The 18,668-nt window shown below is 58.0% G+C and overlaps 1 protein-coding gene across 1 annotated transcript; it reads left to right on the top strand.

Moving 5' to 3' along the window:
- Positions 1 to 1,079: 1,079 nt before the first annotated feature.
- Positions 1,080 to 18,361, top strand: OAF (out at first homolog). The gene is made up of 4 exons (XM_041771024.1): positions 1,080 to 1,764; positions 14,672 to 14,806; positions 15,600 to 15,780; positions 17,311 to 18,361. Exons 1-4 carry the CDS (start codon positions 1,309 to 1,311, stop codon positions 17,574 to 17,576), a joined length of 1,038 nt encoding a protein of 345 aa, XP_041626958.1. The 5' UTR covers positions 1,080 to 1,308; the 3' UTR covers positions 17,577 to 18,361.
- Positions 18,362 to 18,668: the final 307 nt, after the last annotated feature.

Raw genomic sequence — 18,668 nt, 5'->3', positions numbered from 1 at the left:
GGCTGTCTGCGTACCTGCTGTATCTTTGCTGCTAATAAGAACATTGTGCTGGGGTGAACTGCAAAGGGAAGGAGGCTGCAGAGCAGAGGAGTGTCCCCATCTAGGATTGAGATCTCAGAAGGGACAGGGGACCTAGAAGCAACAGAAGTGACATGGACATCACAGAACAATAGGTTCTGAGGACCTCCCTGGGGCTTTCTCTTCCATGGAATTGGCAGGACATCTTAGGTCTCAGCAACTCCCACTATACACAGGGGAACACTTAGGCCCAAAGAATTTTAAAAATGTTCCCAAAGCCCACAGCTAATCAGAGGAAGTAGGAATCCAGATCCCCCTGCCCTCCCGCCAGGTCATTGTTGGGGTGCCCGGCAGGGCAGTCCTATTTCCTCCGGACTAGTGGGACACAGCCCAGTGGGTCAGGAGCCAGTGTCCCGAGTCCCCATTCTCCGGAATTGCCCCGGATTTGCTCAGCCTTTTACTGGGAGGGAGAGTGGGGGTCTCGGGAGGTGGAGGCGGACAGGCCGGAGGGCAGGCGACGCATGAGGCGAGCGAGGGGGACTGCCCTGAAAAGAAAGGCTGCCGCGGGGCTCGCAGCATGTGAAGACGAGAGGTGGCCGACTGGGCAAGCTGTGTCGCCGGAGGGAGCTCAGAGCAGGGCGGGGACCGCAGCTCATCTCTCCAGGCCTCGGGCGTCAGACGGCTAAAGGCCAGGCGAGGTCTGATCCTGCAGCAAACTTTTTGGAAATCCGCTGTGTCAGAGAAACGTAAAGAGCACACAAACCCCTAAAACAGCAAGCGGGGTCATTTCGTCCACGTGGCACAAGAAGCAGCCAGAGCGGAGGGGAGGGGAGGGGAGGGGAGGGGAGGGGAGGGGAGGCCAAGGGAGGGGAGGGGAGGGGAGGCCAGGGGAGGCCAAGGGAGGGGAGGGGAGGCCAGGGGAGGCGAGGGGAGGCCAAGGGAGGGGAGGGGAGGGGAGGACAGGGGAGGACAGGGGAAGGGGGGAGTCGCCCGTCCCGCCCCTGCTGGGAGGAAGGGATTTGCCGGGACAGCCCAGCTCCTGGCACAGCCAGGCCGCCCGGTCGCCCGGGGCGCGGCGGGCGGGGAGGGGACTGACAGGGCCGTCCTCCCGCGGAGCTGCTGCGCGGCCGTGCCGGGTCCCGGTCCCCTGCGCCCCCCCCCCGCCCCGGGGCCGCCGCCGAGCGCGGGGCGCCGCCGCGAGCCCTTTAAGGGCCGGGAGGCGCGCGGTCTCTTTAAGGCGGGTCCCGGTGGTTTCTGTTTTCCGAAGGAAGTGACGGGGGGTGGGATTGAATGAAAAGTGCCAAACGGCGGCTCGCGGCGCGGGAGCCGGGGGCCGCGGCGGGCGCGGGGCCCCGGGAGCGCCGCGAGCACCTGGGAGCCGCCGGGGGGCGCGCGGCCGAGCGGAGCCCACGCGCGCCCGAGCCCCCCGCCCCCGCCGCCCCGCGCCCCGGGCCCGCCCGCCACTTGGCGCCCACTTCGGCCGCGCCGGTCCCCGCGCGCTCGCGGCGGGCCGGGCCCCCGGGGATGCTCGCGCCGCCGCGGCTGCTGCTGCTGCTGCTGCTGCTCGCGCCGCTGCCGGTGGGCGCGGGGCCGGGCGCGCCGGCCGAGCTGCGGGTCCGCGTGCGGCTGCCCGACGGCCAGGTCACCGACGAGAGCCTGCAGGCCGACAGCGACGCCGACAGCATCGGCCTCGAGCTGCGCAAGCCCGACGGCACCCTGGTCTCCTTCACCGCCGACTTCAAGAAGGTGAGGCACCGTGGCGCGCCCGCCGGGGCCTGGCAGCCCGCGCGCCCCGGGGCCCGAGGCCGCACCGCGGAGGCCCGCGGCTGGAGGCGGCAGGAGAGGCAGGCGACTGAGCCAGGGCCACCTCGTGCGGCTCTTGCCGGACCTCTGGACAGGCTCCCCAGCCCCTCCCCGCCTGCGCTCTGCCCCAGGAATGCACCCCCCCCCCCCGCCGCTGCAGCCCCTCCAGCCTTTCACCCCGGCCCGTCCCGCTCCCTGACCCGCCTCTTGCCCACTTGCCCCGCAGCTCTCCCAGGGCCCTCCAGCTGCTGACCCTCCTGCGGAACCGTTGACTCCCTTCTAGGGGTCATTGCCCTTTGCTCTAGAGGAGAAAGTCCTGGGCTGGCCATCCGAGGCCCCCCGGGTCAGGCCCCTCTCCTTCTCGGAGCCTCCTTTTTCACCTCTGTTCAGGTCAGTGAGGTGGCTCCTGGCCTCTCAGCCCTGACATCTGGGAGACTGTAAACCAGGTCTCCCTTTCACTTTCCTTAGGCTGGAGACCTGGGGGGGAAGCAGGGTGGGGGTGGGAGGAGGCGTAAGAGCTGATTGTCCCTTGTCCCTCCTGAACCTAGCAAAAGCTACCTCTTCTCTTTGGTCTGGAAGGCTGGAAAGCTTGCAGAAGGGGGTGGGGGGGACCTGGGCAGAGGCCCCGCATGAAGTCCCCGCACTCTGGGAGAGCTGCCACTCCTTACCCTGCCTGGCAGGACAGCTGGCCAAACTCCATGTTTTGGCCCAGACTGCAGGAAGGGGGCAGAAACCAGCCTCTATTCAGTGTGTGTGTAAAAAACCAGAAGGAACCTTGAGGGACTAGAAGGTGGGCCTGGCCCCCAAGGTCTTTGGGGTTGGGGCGGGGAGCGGAGGACAGTGATGAGTGGGGAAGTGGAGGAGCTGGGGGGTTATTAGCAAATGAGCCTGGAAGGACAGCGAGTGACTAACAGTGACCCAGCAGCAAGATTTCTGGAAGGAAAGAGGGTGGGTGAGGTGTAGGTACTCAAGGGGAATCTCCTGATACACACACACACACACACACACACACACACACACACCAGCCCCTTGTCTGCTAAAAACAGGCCCTGTCTCTGGGGGCCTGGAGAGGTGGGACAGTTAGATAACTGGACAGCTGGAGAAGCTCTGGGCTGTAGAGCCTTGCCCAAGCCACCCCCTCCCTCCTGCCTCTTAGAGAGTGGGAGCTTAAGAGGACGGGGTACAGAATTTGGGGAGTCAGCTAGGGGCCCAGAAAAGCTGCCATGGCACAGGCCAGAAAGTTGGGGTGGTGGTGGTGGGGAGTCCAGTGGACAGTGGGGGTAAGGCTTGACTGCTGATCTACCCCCAGACTGCCGAGTTATCACCCACTTGGGACACAGGTGTTCTGGGGAGTGTGGAGTATGGGGTGGTCACAGGTGGGAAGACTTCACGGCCCTTCCTTACTCGGCAGAACCAAGCTAGGTTCTTGCACTCGGGCAGGGAGACAGGTGAGTTTGTGTGTGGAGAGAGCGAAGCTGACAGCGCCCGAACACCTCCAGCCTCCCCACACCTGAATTCCATATGTGTTCTTTTCCTGGGAAATCCCAATAGTGGCTGGATCCCTCAGGAGGCAGTGGTCTAATCCTTGCTTCTAACCTTCCATCGAAGCCCTTTGTCCTTGACACTGAGCCTCTGACCGGCCAGGAGTCTCCTACTTTCCTGTCCGCTGCCCGTTGTTCTATGGAGCTGGAACCCTGGAGAAGGGCTTCCCCATACCCAGGACCTCTCCAGCAGCAGAGCCTGTGGCTAGGACACAACGCATCCAGCTGGGCTTCTATAGCCCCTGGTGGCAGCATGAACTATTTTATGGCTCTACCCATGCAGACAAGGAGAGGAGAGAGCCCAGGTGGCAGTGGGGTGATAGACTGGGGCTATAGTTAGGGGGCTGGCGGCCCAGGTAGAGAACTCCTTTGGAGCCTCATTTTAATCCCTGCAGTGTGTTTAAACCTCCACCCAGGTTTCCAAAGTCTGCTTTTCAGGTTAGCCTCTGACCCAGAAGCTGGCATTTCACACACACCCTGGCATCTCCAATTGCACCAGCAAGGGCAGGAGTCGGGGGTGGAAGGTGCAGAAAGGGAAGCCACCCTCGGGTCTCTCCAGCTCTGGTTGCTCAGCTAGCCTGGGGCGGAGCAGAATAGCCTTCACCCCTGCCCCAGGCCACCGTCTGCATTGGCCAGAGCAGCTTTTGTACGCAGATCCTTCTGGGGTGGCTCACCTCTCCTGTGGCCCGCTTAGATTCCAAGGCCTCGTGCCCCATGGTCTTTGGCAGATTTGCACAAGATTCTATCTGGAAGTAATGATTTTTCCTGTGGGAAAAAATCTTGGGCATTGTGTTTCTTTTGTGTACCAAACACATTTAGGGGGCCTTGGGAAAAATCCCTAGTCCACTTAGGAATGGTGACAGTTGCCCTTTCCTCGACTTTGGGAGACAGTCCAGGCTGAAATGAGACAGACCTGGTTTGACCTGGGCAAGGTACTTGATCCTTGCAGGCCTTCATTTCTTCTTCTGTAAAATGGGTGGTTATGGCACCAATCCCATGGCTATCAAGAAAACTAAACAGGTAATACGTCTGAAATACCCAGTATGTGTTGGCTGCTGTGCTAAGTGCTTAAGAAATAGAAGGCCGCTAGCTTTCATAATCCTTGCCCACATCACATTTCAGCGTGGGTCCTCACGCTTGGACTCAGAGATGTTGAAGGACAGACCCAGAGTCATCCTTGGGGAGTCAGCACTGAGCCTAGAGGTACCTTGAGCCCCTCGTCATAACCTCCTCCTTGAAGCACCATCTATTAGAGCTCTCCAGAGAAACAGAAACAATAGGACATAGAGCAAGATATATAGAATGAAGTTTATTGCAAAAAGATTGGCTCACATGATTTTGGAGGCTCCGAAGTCCTACGATCTGCCTGCCATTTGCAGGCCGGCAGCCCAGGAAAGCTGGCAGTGTGTTTCCAGTCTGAGTCCAAAGGCCTGAGAGCCAGGTGTACCAGCGTCTGAGGGCCAAAGGTGAAGGTCCCAGCTCAGACAGAGAAGGAACATTTGCCCTTCCTCTGCTTTTTGTTCTATTCACACCCTCATCAGACTGGACGTTGCCACTCGCATTGGTGAGGGCCATCTTTTTGCTCATTCTGCCAATTGAAATGTTCATCTCTTCTGGAAACACCCTCACGGATACACCCAGCAATAATGTTTTACCAGCTATCTGGACATCCCTTCACCCGGTCAGATTGACACATAAAATTAACTGTCACACTCCACAGTTGCTGGCCAGCCCCTCTGAACACAGAGCCGTCATTCTAGTCCTGCCAGGATATGCAGGGCTGCAGAGAGTGCCCCTGTGCTGGAGGCCTCCCAGCCCTCGGTCTGGCCCACCCTATGTCCACCTCCCCCACCCCCACCTCTCTGTTTCCTCCAAGAGGCAGCGTTCTAGCACCATCTGGCTCTCCCCACACTGCCACGCTGGACCTAGCAACCTAGGCATTGAGGCAGGGAGAGAGTGTTCAGTGTCTCGCTGTCAGACACATAGCCTGGAGCCCACGCATGGATTATAAATGCCACAGGTAGCTTGGAGCTATCAAATGGCCGTTGTGTGACACCCTGCCCAAAGGCCTCTGACCATCAGATAGATGGAGCTGGGACTTTAAAAGAAGTGCCATGGCTCAGTGGCTCCCAAACTTGGATGCCCATTAGAATCACCTGGGTAGCTTTGGAAACTCCCGATGCCTAAGCTGCACTCTAAAGCATTGAAATCCAATCTCTGTGCGCTACGGGATTTTTAAAGAGGGCCCAGGGATTCCAGGGAACAGCAAGTTTGTGAACCGCTGGCATGGCTGCTCCAGGGGAAAGGCAAGGAGGGGACTGGGAGGTGGGCCCAGGTTAGGCTGTTAAAAGAATGTAGAGCCCACACTCACCTCTTTGCAACCTGTCACTCTGCCCACAGTAACCCTAAGGTGTGTGAAGCAGCGGATAGGCGCGTTGGGTCTAATTCCACATGCCCTCAGTACACAAACTGTAATTCATAACACACACCCAAGAGGCAATACCCTCCTTTATAATCCAAATCCTGTGTGTGTAATTATACCCTTATGTGCACACTCACTGGGCATATCTAATACTGGGCTCGTCACCACCCCCAGGCTCTAACCTGGCTCTTTGTTGGTCAGCTCCCATGCTCTCCCTTCCCCCAAGCTGGTGTCTCCATCCAAGTCCAAGTTCTCTTTCCCCTTTGTCCCTAGCCTGAATGTCCAAAAGCTGGGGGAGGGGATGAGTCATGTTCCAGCGGTGTGGTTTGGTGCTGACCGGATGGCTAGGGTGCAGCTGATAGATAGGAGAAAGTCATGCACAACTGTTTCGGGGTGGTGGGTCCAATGGGAGGGAGGGAGGGAGGAACCACACACTCCAGAAGTGTGGCAGGAGGGATCCTTGGGCTTGGAGCCAATATAAGGGGAGCCATATGGTGGCGTGGGTCAGCCCAAGGTCACTGTGAAGGACCCAGGAGGAGTGGCAATGTGAGTCCTCCGGGCCCTGGCCTGAGCCCCGGTGGGTGAGTGGGAGTCAGAGGAGGGAACAGTCCAGAGAGCGCAGGAGTCCCTGCCTTGGGGGCTCCTGGTTGGGCTGGGGGAGCAGCAGGAGTCCCTGCCTTGGGGCTCCTGGTTGGGCTGGGGGAGCAGCGTGGGAAGCTGCATGCTGTCAGAGGCGGTCTGGAAGATGTGGAATGTGCAAATGACCGCGCTAGGGCCAGAGGCTGTTTATTATAACAGGATGTCACATCACACGGAGGTCAGACAGGAGAAGCTTTTAGACACCCGTCTCCCCCTACCCGGTCTATGTGAGGTCTCTGAAATGTAGCAGTTTGGAACACAAGCGTGTGACGGATGGGTTGTCTTCCTGGGGAACAGAGGGCAGCAGAGATGCTTTCAGGAGACGCCCAGACATTTCTGGAGTCTGGAGCATTTTCTCATAGGAGTTTGTGAAAAGTCACCAGATGGAATGACCTGGCTTGTGTCCGTGGGGCCCTTGGATCTAAAAGCAGTCCCTCTGCCACATTTACGGAATTCCTCCATGGATCAGGGATCGGCAGCCCTGCTGGAAGGTTCAGACATGCTCCCTGGAGCTTGGCAAGCATCCCCCCACTCCCGCCCACCCCCCCAGACACCATTGTCCATTGGCAAGTCCTCACGAGAGATCCTGGATCAGGCTGTGAAGACTGCCACCTGGACCAAGGGCGGAGTGGCCTGCTAGAAATAAGATGGGGAGAGGCAGAGCGGGGCTCTTCCCTACTGGGCTGCCAAGCTACAGAGAAGTCATGGTGGTAGCGGTTGTAGAAAAACACAGGAGAGATTCCTGTTCGCAGGAAGACAGGGTGCAGCCTCGTGATGAGAAGTGCATGTCCCTGGATCCCACATCCTGAGTGGTCATTCAAGTCACACGCCGTCGGTTGCTTTCATGCACTGTCGCATCTGATCCTCACTACTACATCACGAGGCACCCGTTGCCCCCATTTTGCAGACGTGCATACTGAGGCTTAGAGCTATGAAGTGACTTTGACAAGATGAAGTAGTTGATGATCCAGGATTAGGGCCCAGGGATCCTTCTATTATATTGTGATTGATTGTATGTGTTGTAACACAAGTAGGCTCCTTCCAGAAGGCTGGAGAAACCTGAATTGAGGTGGCGGGGGGAGGGGAGGCAGAGGTTGACAGAAAACCTTAGTGCAGAGGAATAAACCCTCCTCTGTAGAGACTTGGGCTGGATCCCTTCCCCTCCAGGCCCATGACCCTCAGTGGATAGGAGTATTGACCCCTTGGCAGCTTAGTGCCTGAGACTGTTCCTCGGGGCACGTCGGGGTGCAGGGACTGTGTGTGAGAGATCTCACAGAGACTCCTGAGCACCCACCGTGTACATTTGTCTGTCCTGTACCAGGCGTGCGACCTGACAAGCCACTCACCCGCTCAGACACAGCTCCCAGGCTGGCGAGGAGGGAATTGCTGCCGCAAGCAGAGGCCAGTGTAGACCCTGGGGAGTGGAGTAGCAGTGCCAGCAGGTCCCCCCACCCCAGCCCCCCTTCCTCGCTGGGAAGCGGTAAGGGCCAGAGCATCATTAGGAGCTCCCACCCCCGAAGTTGGCAAGTGTTTAAGCGGCTGCCACTGCGCATTCCGCTGAAGGGCAGGGAGCGAGGGAGGCGGTGGGGCTGGGAATCTGGGTGAGAGAGAAGCACGGAGCCCCATCTTAGGAGCCCTGAGTCAGCGGGACAGTGGGGCGCAGTTGATCCACACAAAGCCTCACATTGTTCCCTGGGGCAGTTGGAACAGTGGTGACCTTTGGGATTCGGCTGATAGAGAACTGGGGGCTCGGGGGCGGGGGGGCGCTGGGGGAGGGCAGAGGGGCCACTGCTCATGCCCCTTAACAAGAAGCTTTTGTCGGGGACTCGCCCCGAGGGCATACAGGCGGCCCGGCCCATAGTGGGGTCAGCCGAAGTCCCAGGGTGCCGGCCTGGGAATGGGCTTGGCCTGCCTCTGGGTTGGCTCCCCTGACCCCTGCTCCTGCTCCGGGACACTGTTCCTGCAGAGTGGCCACCGTGCACGGGGTTAGGGAGGTGCTGGTCCCTGGCTGCCTCTCCTCACCTCCCCGGCCCCTTGAAACCGGCTCCTTGTCCAGCCACGAAGCAGCTCCAGCCAGGAGCAGAGGGGTAAATATTTAGATTGGCTCAGCCCGGCCTCGGAACCCTGCGCTGTGCTGCGAGGGGAAGGAGACAGATGACGGAGCACAGTCCCTGGACGGTGCGGCTGTCCCAGAGTAAGCAGCCTGGGGGACTTGGTGCCTCTCAGGACCCCGGAGAGAAGGCCCCCGGCCCGGGGTGCAGGGGAGTGCAGTGAGGGACAGGGCGGCCCTCACCCTGGCCCCTTGGTCCCCGGCTCCCCATGGCTGGGCGCTGCCCCCCTCCCCAGGTGGGCTCTCTGGAGAAGGGGGCCGAGGGTGACTGCAGCATGAGGACCTTGTTCCGCGTGGCCGAGGGGGTGTGTGAGAGCCCTGGCAGTGACTCACAGAGAGGGGCGACCTGGAGGCTCCAGGGGGGACACTGAGGGAGGCAGCGTGCTCACGTGAGCATCCCTGGGGGCCGGGGAGAGACAGGAGCAGCTGTGTGCAAAAGAGACCGTTGAGAAGCAGCAAGTGTGCGTGGAAGATTACAGACGTGGCCCGAGCATGGGGGGAAGCAGGTGGGCGTCCGTGTGTATCCGCTCAGATTCCACTGGGCTGCCACGTAAAACCCCAACAGTGGCTGCAGCAAAAGAGAAGCTTGTTGGGGCTGGAAGTGGGCAGTGGGGGGCAGCGTGGCAGGTCCACGGCATCCCCGCTGAACTCCCGTGGGCTCTGTCTGTAGGGCTGCTTCCCCCCGGGCCTCTCCCCAGGAAAGCTGCCGTTCCAGGGCGCAGGGCTGGGCCCCTGCTCTTCCCAGAGCAGCTCCTTGGGTGTCCACCCGGAGCCCCAGCAGGGCCCGGCCAGCGCAGCCTTCTCTCCGTGAGATGTGGCAGATCCCGGGAGTACAGCAGGGCGAGGAGTGGACACAGAGAGGAACAGTATCTGGATGGGGGCTGGCAGGGGGCTCGGAGGAGCCTAACCATCACTGGACCGTGAGTCAGGAGACCCCCGGGCTTCTGGTCCTGGCTCTGCAGCCGCATGACTTGTGAAGGGCACGTCCCCACCTGGAACCTCACTGGATCATGAACTAAATGATCCCCTAGCCCTTCTGAAAGCCGAGATAGCAGCTGTAGGACTACCAGTCTCCTGGTTGGAGGTGAGGGAGTCTATAGAGGCCCCTGGGCATGCGAGCATTCACTCAGCTAATAAATGTTGAGCTTATTGTTGAGCTCCATGCCAGACCCTGAGGTCACTGCATCACTAAGGTCTAGTCTCTGCCCTAGAGCCAAGGGTAGATCTTACTGGGGGCCTGGATGACTTGTTACTTGGGCAGAAGATGCCACAGGAGGATGGGGTCCTTGCTCGAGGCATTTAAATCACGTGCACACTGAACCGGTGCAAGGCAAGTTTCAGATCCAGCTCAGAACCCACCGATGACTTCCAGTGATCTGCTAGATGAGCTCAGCCTCCTCGGTTGGACTCTCAGACCCGCTGCCCTGCCCTCTTACCAGCCTCTTCCTTGGACCACTCTGCCCTCCCACACCCCACCCTGAGAAAACCACGCTCTTGTCTGTGCAGTCCTTCCCTCGTTTCCTCATTACCAGGCACTCACTAAGCGCCTGCTGTGCTCAAGGGGGTGGGGAGGCACTGCAAATGAGCTACTTTCCCAGCCTCAAGGAGCTGAGTCTGGAAGCTAAGGCGAGAGAGAGAGAGAGAGAGAGAGAGAGAGAGAGAGAGAGAGAGAGATGCAAACACAATGGGATTTATGCTGTAGAGGTTAGGAGTTGGGGCCGCCTGAGCCTGCTGGCCGGTTGGTGAGGGCAGCATTGGGAAGACAGGCCAGAGGAGGGGATGCATGGGCACTGAGTCCTGAGAGATGGTAGGCAGATGGGGACAGGGCATTCCAGGAGAGGAATCAGCTCACGGAAAGGCACAAAGCCTCACTGCGCCTATTCTGGAAACTGCGAGCTCCTCAGCTCAATGCTCAGGGAATACAGGACAAGCTGTCAGTGGAGGTGGATGGGAGCCTCTGGAGGGTACACCTGATGGCGAGGGCAAAAGGAGCTTTTGAATGGCATTAGGCAGATCAGTGACAATATGGAGGGATAGATTGGGTGGGTGTGTGATGAGAGCCTCACGTTTCCCTGTCTTCTGGAAATTCCTGTCTCTCTCCTAGAGAGCATTCCCCTTCCTTTGACTGTCAAGCACCACTGAAATGTCCCACACTCTGGAGAAGTCTCCCCTCCCTCCTGGCCTCCAGTCCCACCCTTAAGGGGACAGCAAATGCCCCTTCATCTACCCTTTGCCCCATAGCCTTTACCACAAACCTCAACCCTAGGCCTTCTGTGGGGCACTGGCTCTGGTTGTTGGAGGTCAGCCTCTCCCTGGGCCCCTTGAAGACAGGGGCCAGGGCCTTGGTCTCAGCCATTTCCCCCACCCAGCCTGGTGCCTGCGAAGCCTTTCCCACCAATTTGTTGACTCCCTGCAAGCCAGGCCCCAGAGGAGTCCCCTGGCCTCACTGGGCTTTAGGTGCATCTTTAGGAGAACAATCTTTGCTCTTGCTTCTGCAGGTCTAGAATAGGTCACAGCTGGAGCGAGGCCAGAGATTGCAACAATAATAGACAAAGGGTTCAGCCCACTATGTTCTGAGACCTTTCGCTCATTTTTTCCTCATGATAATCCCTGGAGGTGTAGGTATTGTTAGTTTAACTCATTTAACAGATGTGGAAATTAAGGTGCAGGGAGGTGAATTCCCCTGAGGTGACATGGCTAGTATCAGCAAAGCCAGGATTTGAATGGAGATAGCACGGACTCCAGAGCTGTTGCTCGGAACTACCGTGCTGTCCTACAACCTGTCTACTCCTGCTCTTTACTTAAAACCACAAAAGACTTCAGCCGGGGCTCACAATCTCCGTGGCGCAGGTGCCACACCCTGTACGTGGCCCAGGTGCCAGCCCTGGTACCGTAATCCTCTGCGTCTTCCTGGTGGCCTGCTCCTGATAGGCTGGAGGTTCCCGAGAGCTCATGCGAGAAGGAGCCTTATAGAAACTTCCATCCTGGGAGTCCTAGCCAGAGTCCTGGACCTGCAGAACCTGCCTCCAGCACCTTAACATCGTCTCCAGCTGTGCCATCTGCCTTGGGCATTAGGCCACATCCGGCTGAATCATCCCAGAGCACTTGGGCAAGGAGGGAGCTTGGGAGCTGGGTTTCCATTTGGCCTGGGCCTCGCATCTGGCCAGATGTTTGCTGAAGTGGGGCAACCTCTCCCCCTGCCCTTTCCTCTGTGCTGGAGGGAGGGGGCCCCTGGAACCTTCCCAGTGAGTCTCAGGTGTGGAGGGTAGAAGGGAAGAGGGATACTGGTCGGGATGATGGAGCCAAGTAGATCCAAAAGCTAGGGGTGCCCACTCCCTCCCAGGGGTCAGTGAGTAGAATACGGTTTCTCTGGAAAAATATAATCTATAGAGGTTCTGGGCAGGCAGGCAGGAGGGTTAGAAGGGTGGCCTGCCTCGTGTTACCCCACCTGGCTGTGTCAGACGCTCGTTCTTACTAGTCACACAGAACCGTGAGCGGGAGCTGCCACACTTCTAGGGCAGGTCTACACAGGACTTCAGGCATGGCTGGAAAACAGAACTGAGTTCTGATCCTTGCTCTGCCACTTGGCAGCAGTGTGGCCAAGGGCAGACCACCCTGCCTCTCTAGTCCTCGGTTTCTGGAGCGAGGCATCAAGTATATTTGGGAGGCAGTGATGCGTCGTGGTTGACACAGCCCTGGCTTTGGAGTCAGACTGCCCCAGGTTAAAATTCCAGCCACATTTCCTCCTAGTCCCATGACCTTGAGCAAATAACCCATTCCAAACTAAGAAATAATCATCCTCCCCACCTCCTGTTGTTGTAAAGATTTTAAATAGGACAATACATCCTTTTTGACTCATAATAACAATGACTTGTCCCTTCCAGTTACAAACTTCAATGAATCTCTGCCCCTCCACGAGGAAACCTATCTCAATGAGAGATCCTCATTCCCTCTCTTTGCCCCCAGATTCCCATTTTGGTATCATTCTACTGTTGTTGCCAATGTTGTTGTTTAATATAATAGAGTCGTGAGAAAAATTCAGAACAGGTATTTTGGGTTTTTTTTTTACTCCAGTCTGGTCCAAGAGTTCAAATGCTATCTCTTAATGACGGGCAGGTGATATTCCTGAGCAAAGACACCACTCTGCAGCCATCAGACCACAGGTATGGGACATGGCTGTGGCTTTGGAAAAGGTGCTGTGAATATTCCAGCTAAGGTTGTTTCAGAGTCCTTGCTGAAGACACCCGGGAGGTGGATGTTGGACTCTGCTTTGGGGTCCAGCCAGGGACACCAGGCTGACTCAAGCCCTAGGAGGGGAAGTCTGGTATCGGGTCTCACCTGGCAGGAAGTGAGCCCCAAGTAGAAAATACGCTAGTGGATGGGCCTCCAGGCAGTCTCCCCTTGGCTGACCCAAGGGAATGGAAAATCAGGTGGCCCAGGCTGGCAGGGCAAGGAGATTCCAGCCTCGTGGCCCAAGAACGGATTTCCTGTTGAGAGGAAGCTAGGGTTAAGCTGAGCTCTGATTCACCTTCCCCGTGAGTCTGGCATCAACAAAAACCTCTCCCGGGCCATTCTCACCAGCTGGGCCTCGGTCTCTCTTTCTGCACTATTGATGGAAAAATCTTCCCAGACATGCCCACACCTCCTTGTCCTAGAGATCATCTGTAGTAAAAGGAAGCAGGAGAAACTTCCCTGTAGAGGCAAGGGACCTCACAAGTGCGTGGGGATTTATGGGGTGGCAACACTCACTGGCTCCAGTCACCTCCAGGGAGGAGATGGGCCGCAGCTCTAGCACCTACTGAGCACTGACTCGGGGTGGGCATTTTTTCTGGGCCCTCCACACTCGCTCAGTTTTCACCGCAACCCAACCCACTAAATGCCTTCGGGTCCCCATCTTACAAGTGAGACTTCCAGAAGCTGGAAGATAGGCCTGGGAACTGGCTAATGCGTGGCGGAGATGGGGCACACCTTCCCCTTGCTGCCCATACAGGGGCTCAAGTGGGGACCCTCAGGCCCTGTTTCAGAGCACTTGTACTCTCGGCGCTCTTAGTGGGTGAAGCCAGGGCACATACTTTGAGAGATGAATAGCTATGCAGGGCTGTATATGCTCGGTGCCAACCCCCACTAGGGTTCTAGAGGGGGATGCTCATTATGGTCCAGCTTCCTCCCTGGCAGGAGGGGTGCAGGGGGATGGTGGTCTTGACAGATTTAGACCACTTCTGACCAGGCCCTGCTAATAACTTCTCCCTGGGAGCAGTTGGCCAAGGCACAGAGTTGGTTGAGAGCAAGGGGGCACCTTGGGTGCAGGTGGGTCAGGGCACAGGGTGCCAGCAGCCAGATTGGGAGGGGGACCCCATCCTGCCTTGCAGGTGCCCCCTCTCCCTTTGCCCTCTGCTGACTTCCATTCATGCAATGAATGAGTAATGGGAAGGAGCCATTGGCCTGCTGGCAATGCCATTAGTAACCCCATGGGGAAAGGGGAAGTGGAGATGGGAAGGGAAGAGAAGGGTGAGCCGTCCCAGCTTCCTTGGGCCAGAATGGCAACAGCTGTGGCCAGCTTGTGCCGTGTCTGCCCTTAACCCCATCCTGTGCCCATGCCAGGAGTCCGGATGATGGAAAGCCCTGGGGCATTTTGGAAAGCACCAGTTTCTGGGCTTTCCCCCAAACCTACCAAGTAAGAATATCTGTGAGAGAAACTCTGGAATCTATACTAGTAAAAAGTTCAGCCCCTCCCCTATTATGCCCTGGTTTAGGTAGTTATCGAGGTGGTGACCTCCCCCAACCTGGGTGACATGGGGTGCCACCACGGGGCAGCATCAGCTACGAATGAACCAGGCACCCAAAAAGGGTGCTGTTTCTTTTTAGGTGAAGTTCTGTGCTTTTAAATACAGCTCTGTTTTGAAAAGCTTTTTAGTGGTTCACTATGTGCTTTGGAACATCTGGGGTGTGTTCTTTCTTTTAAGTCACAGTTTTAAATGGAAAAGATAAAAAAGTCCTAGATCAGCAGGAGGGAAATGTCCATTGCCGGGCAGGGCCCAGGCAGGTGTCCTGTGTGAGGCCTGAGCTGAGCCCCGGGTGGGCTGGGAGCGAGCTGCGCCCACCCCAGCCCATCCCTGCCCTCCTGCCCTTTCCCATCAGGATGTGAAGATTTTCCGAGCCCTGATCCTGGGGGAGCTGGAGAAGGGGCAGAGTCAGTTCCAGGCACTCTGCTTTGTCACCCGGCTGCACCACAATGAGATCATCCCCAGTGAGGCCATGGCTAAGCTTCGACAGGTGAGTGCCCGCCTCGGGCCTGCCCTGGCCCAGCTCCTGCCATGGAGCCCCCATTCCCTGCAGCCATCGTGACCCCAAGCCTAGACCCCACCCCCCCATCCTCAGTATCCCACCCAGCACCTGACCCACCCTGGTCCTCATCCCTGCTACCTACCCCACTCTCACCCTATAGTCCCAATCCCCTTGATTTTGCCCCAGGCCAAACCTAACTCTCTAACCCCAAATCGCTAATCTGCACAGTCCCCTAATCTCAGCTCCTCCCCCTGTATGGTGGAGGCTGGGGGCTTCAGATCTGCCCTCAGCCACCACTCCTTATCCAGGTGACATTGCACGAGCAACCTCGCCTGCAAAGCTTCTGTTTCCTCACTGGGAAATGAGTTCCACTGAGAATTAAATGAGCTGATGCGTGTAGTGTGCAGACGCTTCAGCCTGTTGGCCCGTGCCCCATCCCTTCCTGGACCTTGGGCCTCTCCCCAGCCTCATCTGAGTTCCTTAACCTCTCCAGTAGGGTCTGCTCTAGACCCTTCCCCTCTGGCTGCCCACCAACGCCACCCCCGGCCACTACCAGTATTATGTATCAGCCCCAGATGTCAACCAGTGGCCAGTTGGAAAGGCCTGGCTGTGCCCTGAGCATTTGTTTCTCCATCAGCTAGAGGGGATGCTAGGTGCCCTTGACTGCCAGCCTGCCCCAAGGCTCTAAAGGCAACCAGCCTCAGTTTGACACTCAGCCATCAGGCAAGGAATGGGCAGGGAGCCTTCTGAGGCCAGGTGGGAATGGCTCTTCTCCACACAGAAGAATCCACGGGCAGTGCGGCAGGCCGAGGAGGTGCGGGGCCTGGAGCACCTGCACATGGATGTCGCCGTCAACTTCAGCCAGGGGGGTCTGCTGAGCCCCCACCTCCGCAATGTGTGCGCCGAGGCCGCAGATACCATCTACACCCGCCAGGAAGATGTCCGGTTCTGGCTGGAGCAAGGTCAGCCGCGTGCTGCCCACTGTGGCATCACATCACCCATGATAGAGTAATGAGGTGTGGGAGTTCAGAGGAGGGCCCCCTAAACCTTCCTGGAAGAAGGGGTGCCCGTGTGGCTTTTCAGTGAGAGGAGTCAGCCAAGTGAAAGCGACCCCTTCTAGGTAGGGATACACACAACTGTGACGTGCTAGGCCCCATGGAGGGAGATACCTGGGCAGCGCCTGTCTCGTTCCTTCCCTTAGTGACAACACAGATGGGACCTCTGTCGTGGGAGGGAGGCCCAGGTAGCAGGGTCCAGGTGGGGCCCAAAGACCCATTCCTACCTGCCCATCTGTGCTGCCCCCCCACCCCCACCCGAGAAGTCAGCTTCTCTCCTTCCTTCCATGCCCTCCCCGGTGGCAACATCTCTCCCCTAAGATCCTTGAGGGCCACCCCCCCATCTTTGTGAGCTCCCTGCCTTTCTGCCGAGGTGGCTTTACTGCCAGCACACCTCCTGACACCCTTCCCAGGACTGCCCTCAGGTCCTCCATGTAGAGGGCACAAGGAGAGGTCGCAGTGCCAAGTTCGGGTTCCTGGTCCTTCTGCCCAGCCCACTGAGCACTAGAGAAGTGCCTGCCCCTCCCAGGGGCCCGCCGGATTTCAAAGTGCCCAACAGAGCTCTGGTCATGCCCTCTGTACACAGCCCTCCCCAGTCGGCTGCACCCTCCAGAGGCCAGTCCCACCCGTGGCCACAGAGCTGAGCCAGGGGCCAGGTTCCTGCCATGTCCCTCAAGCACCCCTGCGTGTGCGCTGGCCACGCTGACCGCCTGACATGTCCATGTCAGCCCTCCTCAGATACTCCTTCCTCAAAGAAGCTCTCCTTGATTTTTTTTAAAAAAGATTTTATTTATTCATGAAAGACACACAGAATGAGAGAGAGGCAGAGACACAGGCAGAGGGAGCAGCAGGCTTCATGCAGGGAACCATGCAGGGATCCCAGGTCTCCAGGATCATGCCCTGGGGTGAAGGCACCCCGGATGCCCTCTCCTTGATTTTCTACTCATTCTCGCCTCGTCTCTATTCCATCGCATTCTAGTGTAGCAAGGTTTTTATTTTTATTTTTTTTAATTTTTATTTATTTATGATAGTCACAGAGAGAGAGAGGCAGAGACATAAGCAGAGGGAGAAGCAGGCCCCATGCACCGGGAGCCCGACGTGGGATTCGATCCCGGGTCTCCAGGATCGCGCCCTGGGCCAAAGGCAGGCGCTAAACCGCTGTGCCACCCAGGGTTCCCTATAGTGTAGCAAGGTTTTTAAACATCGGGCTGAGCGTGGCCGAGTGGAGACTGGAAGTCACACAGCCCTGAGTTCCGTTCTCACCCCACTTCTAACTCTGTGACGACAGTGAAATTAAACCTCTCCAGGCCGGGTGTCTCATCTAATAGAACAGGAATGATAATACTTAGCTCCTAGGGACGACGGGATACCCCAAGAGGCCATGTGGGGGAGGGGGCTCCCTCTTTCCCCTCTGCTGACCCTTGCCTGTCTCCCCAGGTGTGGACAGCTCGGTGTTTGAGCCTCTGCCCGAAGCCTCGGAGCAGATGCTGCTGCCGCGCTGCGGGCAGGTGGCGGACGGCGGGAGGCCCTGCGTGTGCCGCTACGGCCTGAGCCTGGCCTGGTACCCCTGCATGCTCAAGTACTGCCACAGCCGCGACCGGCCCACCCCCTACAAGTGCGGCATCCGTAGCTGCCAGAAGAACTACAGTTTTGACTTCTACGTGCCCCAGCGGCAGCTGTGCCTCTGGGATGAGGACCCCTAGCTGGGCTGGGGCGAAGGGGGGTGGTCTCTGAGGTAGCTGCTCTGGGCCCACCGCTCTTCCCCCAGCCACTGGAGGGGGGCAGCCCCCCAACTGAGGCCTTACTTCCCTTCTCCCTTGATCCCGGAGCCTCTGGCCCCATCGTGCAAGACTGTGAAAAGGGGTGTGGCAGGGCAAGGGTTAACTCATGAAGGCAGCCCCCACTCCCACCCTGTGCCTCCCTTGGGGACAGGGAGGGGGGTTCTCCAGACTCGCCCCCCCTCCCCTTAATCTCCCCCGAAGTGTTCTCTCTCAAGCAACCAAAATGTGATGGCCCGTGATTCTATTTAACTCTGAAGGTTTAGATGCTAAAAGGTTTAGTCGGTGTCGATGCCTGTGACACCGTCCTCCCCACACACACACCCCCACTCGCCCATCTGGAAGGAGCTGGCCCCTCTGCACCATCAAATGCCCAACAAGGAGGGGATCCCTGCCCCGGAGAGGGGGCTGTCGGGGATCACTGCCATGGCCCCTGCACCAGATCACAACGCATTCCTGTCCTCCCGGCCCCCAAGGGCGGGACAGGTGAGGACCTCCCAGCCCCCACACAAACCACACGTGCCTTTCCCCAGACCCAGACTCTGCGGGGAGACCAGGCGCCCGCGTTTTCCCCCAATCAACGGAAATATTTTTGTAAAGGTTCTGGGGCAGCGAGGAAGCATGGAGTATGAGGAAAACTTGAATTCCAGATTTTTAATGCAAAGTATTTATCGTTTGTACCAGAAATAAAATTTTAAATTTTTATTTGACTGACAGCTCGCGACTCGGAGTTCTGAGAGAACTCTTGGCCAATGCTGCCACCTGGTGTCAGGAGAAGTGTCCCGTTTACCGGCGACGGACCCTCCTGAAGCACCTGCAGGGTGCTCACCCGTTGTGCGGCAGGCCGCGTGGGGATTGGGGGCGCATATTAGGGAAGGATAAGTTAAAACTACTGCGCTTAAGAGGAGACGAGCACAGATGAACAAGCCGGACAGTAGTAGCGGAGGATAGGTGAAGGCAAGAAATAAGAAACTCCAGAACCAGACCTCCAGGGTTCAAATCCTCGCCTTGCTGCTG

This window comes from Vulpes lagopus, chromosome 10, assembly GCF_018345385.1.
Source record: "Vulpes lagopus strain Blue_001 chromosome 10, ASM1834538v1, whole genome shotgun sequence".
Taxonomy (NCBI): Eukaryota; Metazoa; Chordata; class Mammalia; order Carnivora; family Canidae; genus Vulpes; species Vulpes lagopus.
The sequence above is the reverse complement of the archived record's forward strand: the minus strand, read 5'-3'. Positions and strand labels throughout refer to the sequence as shown.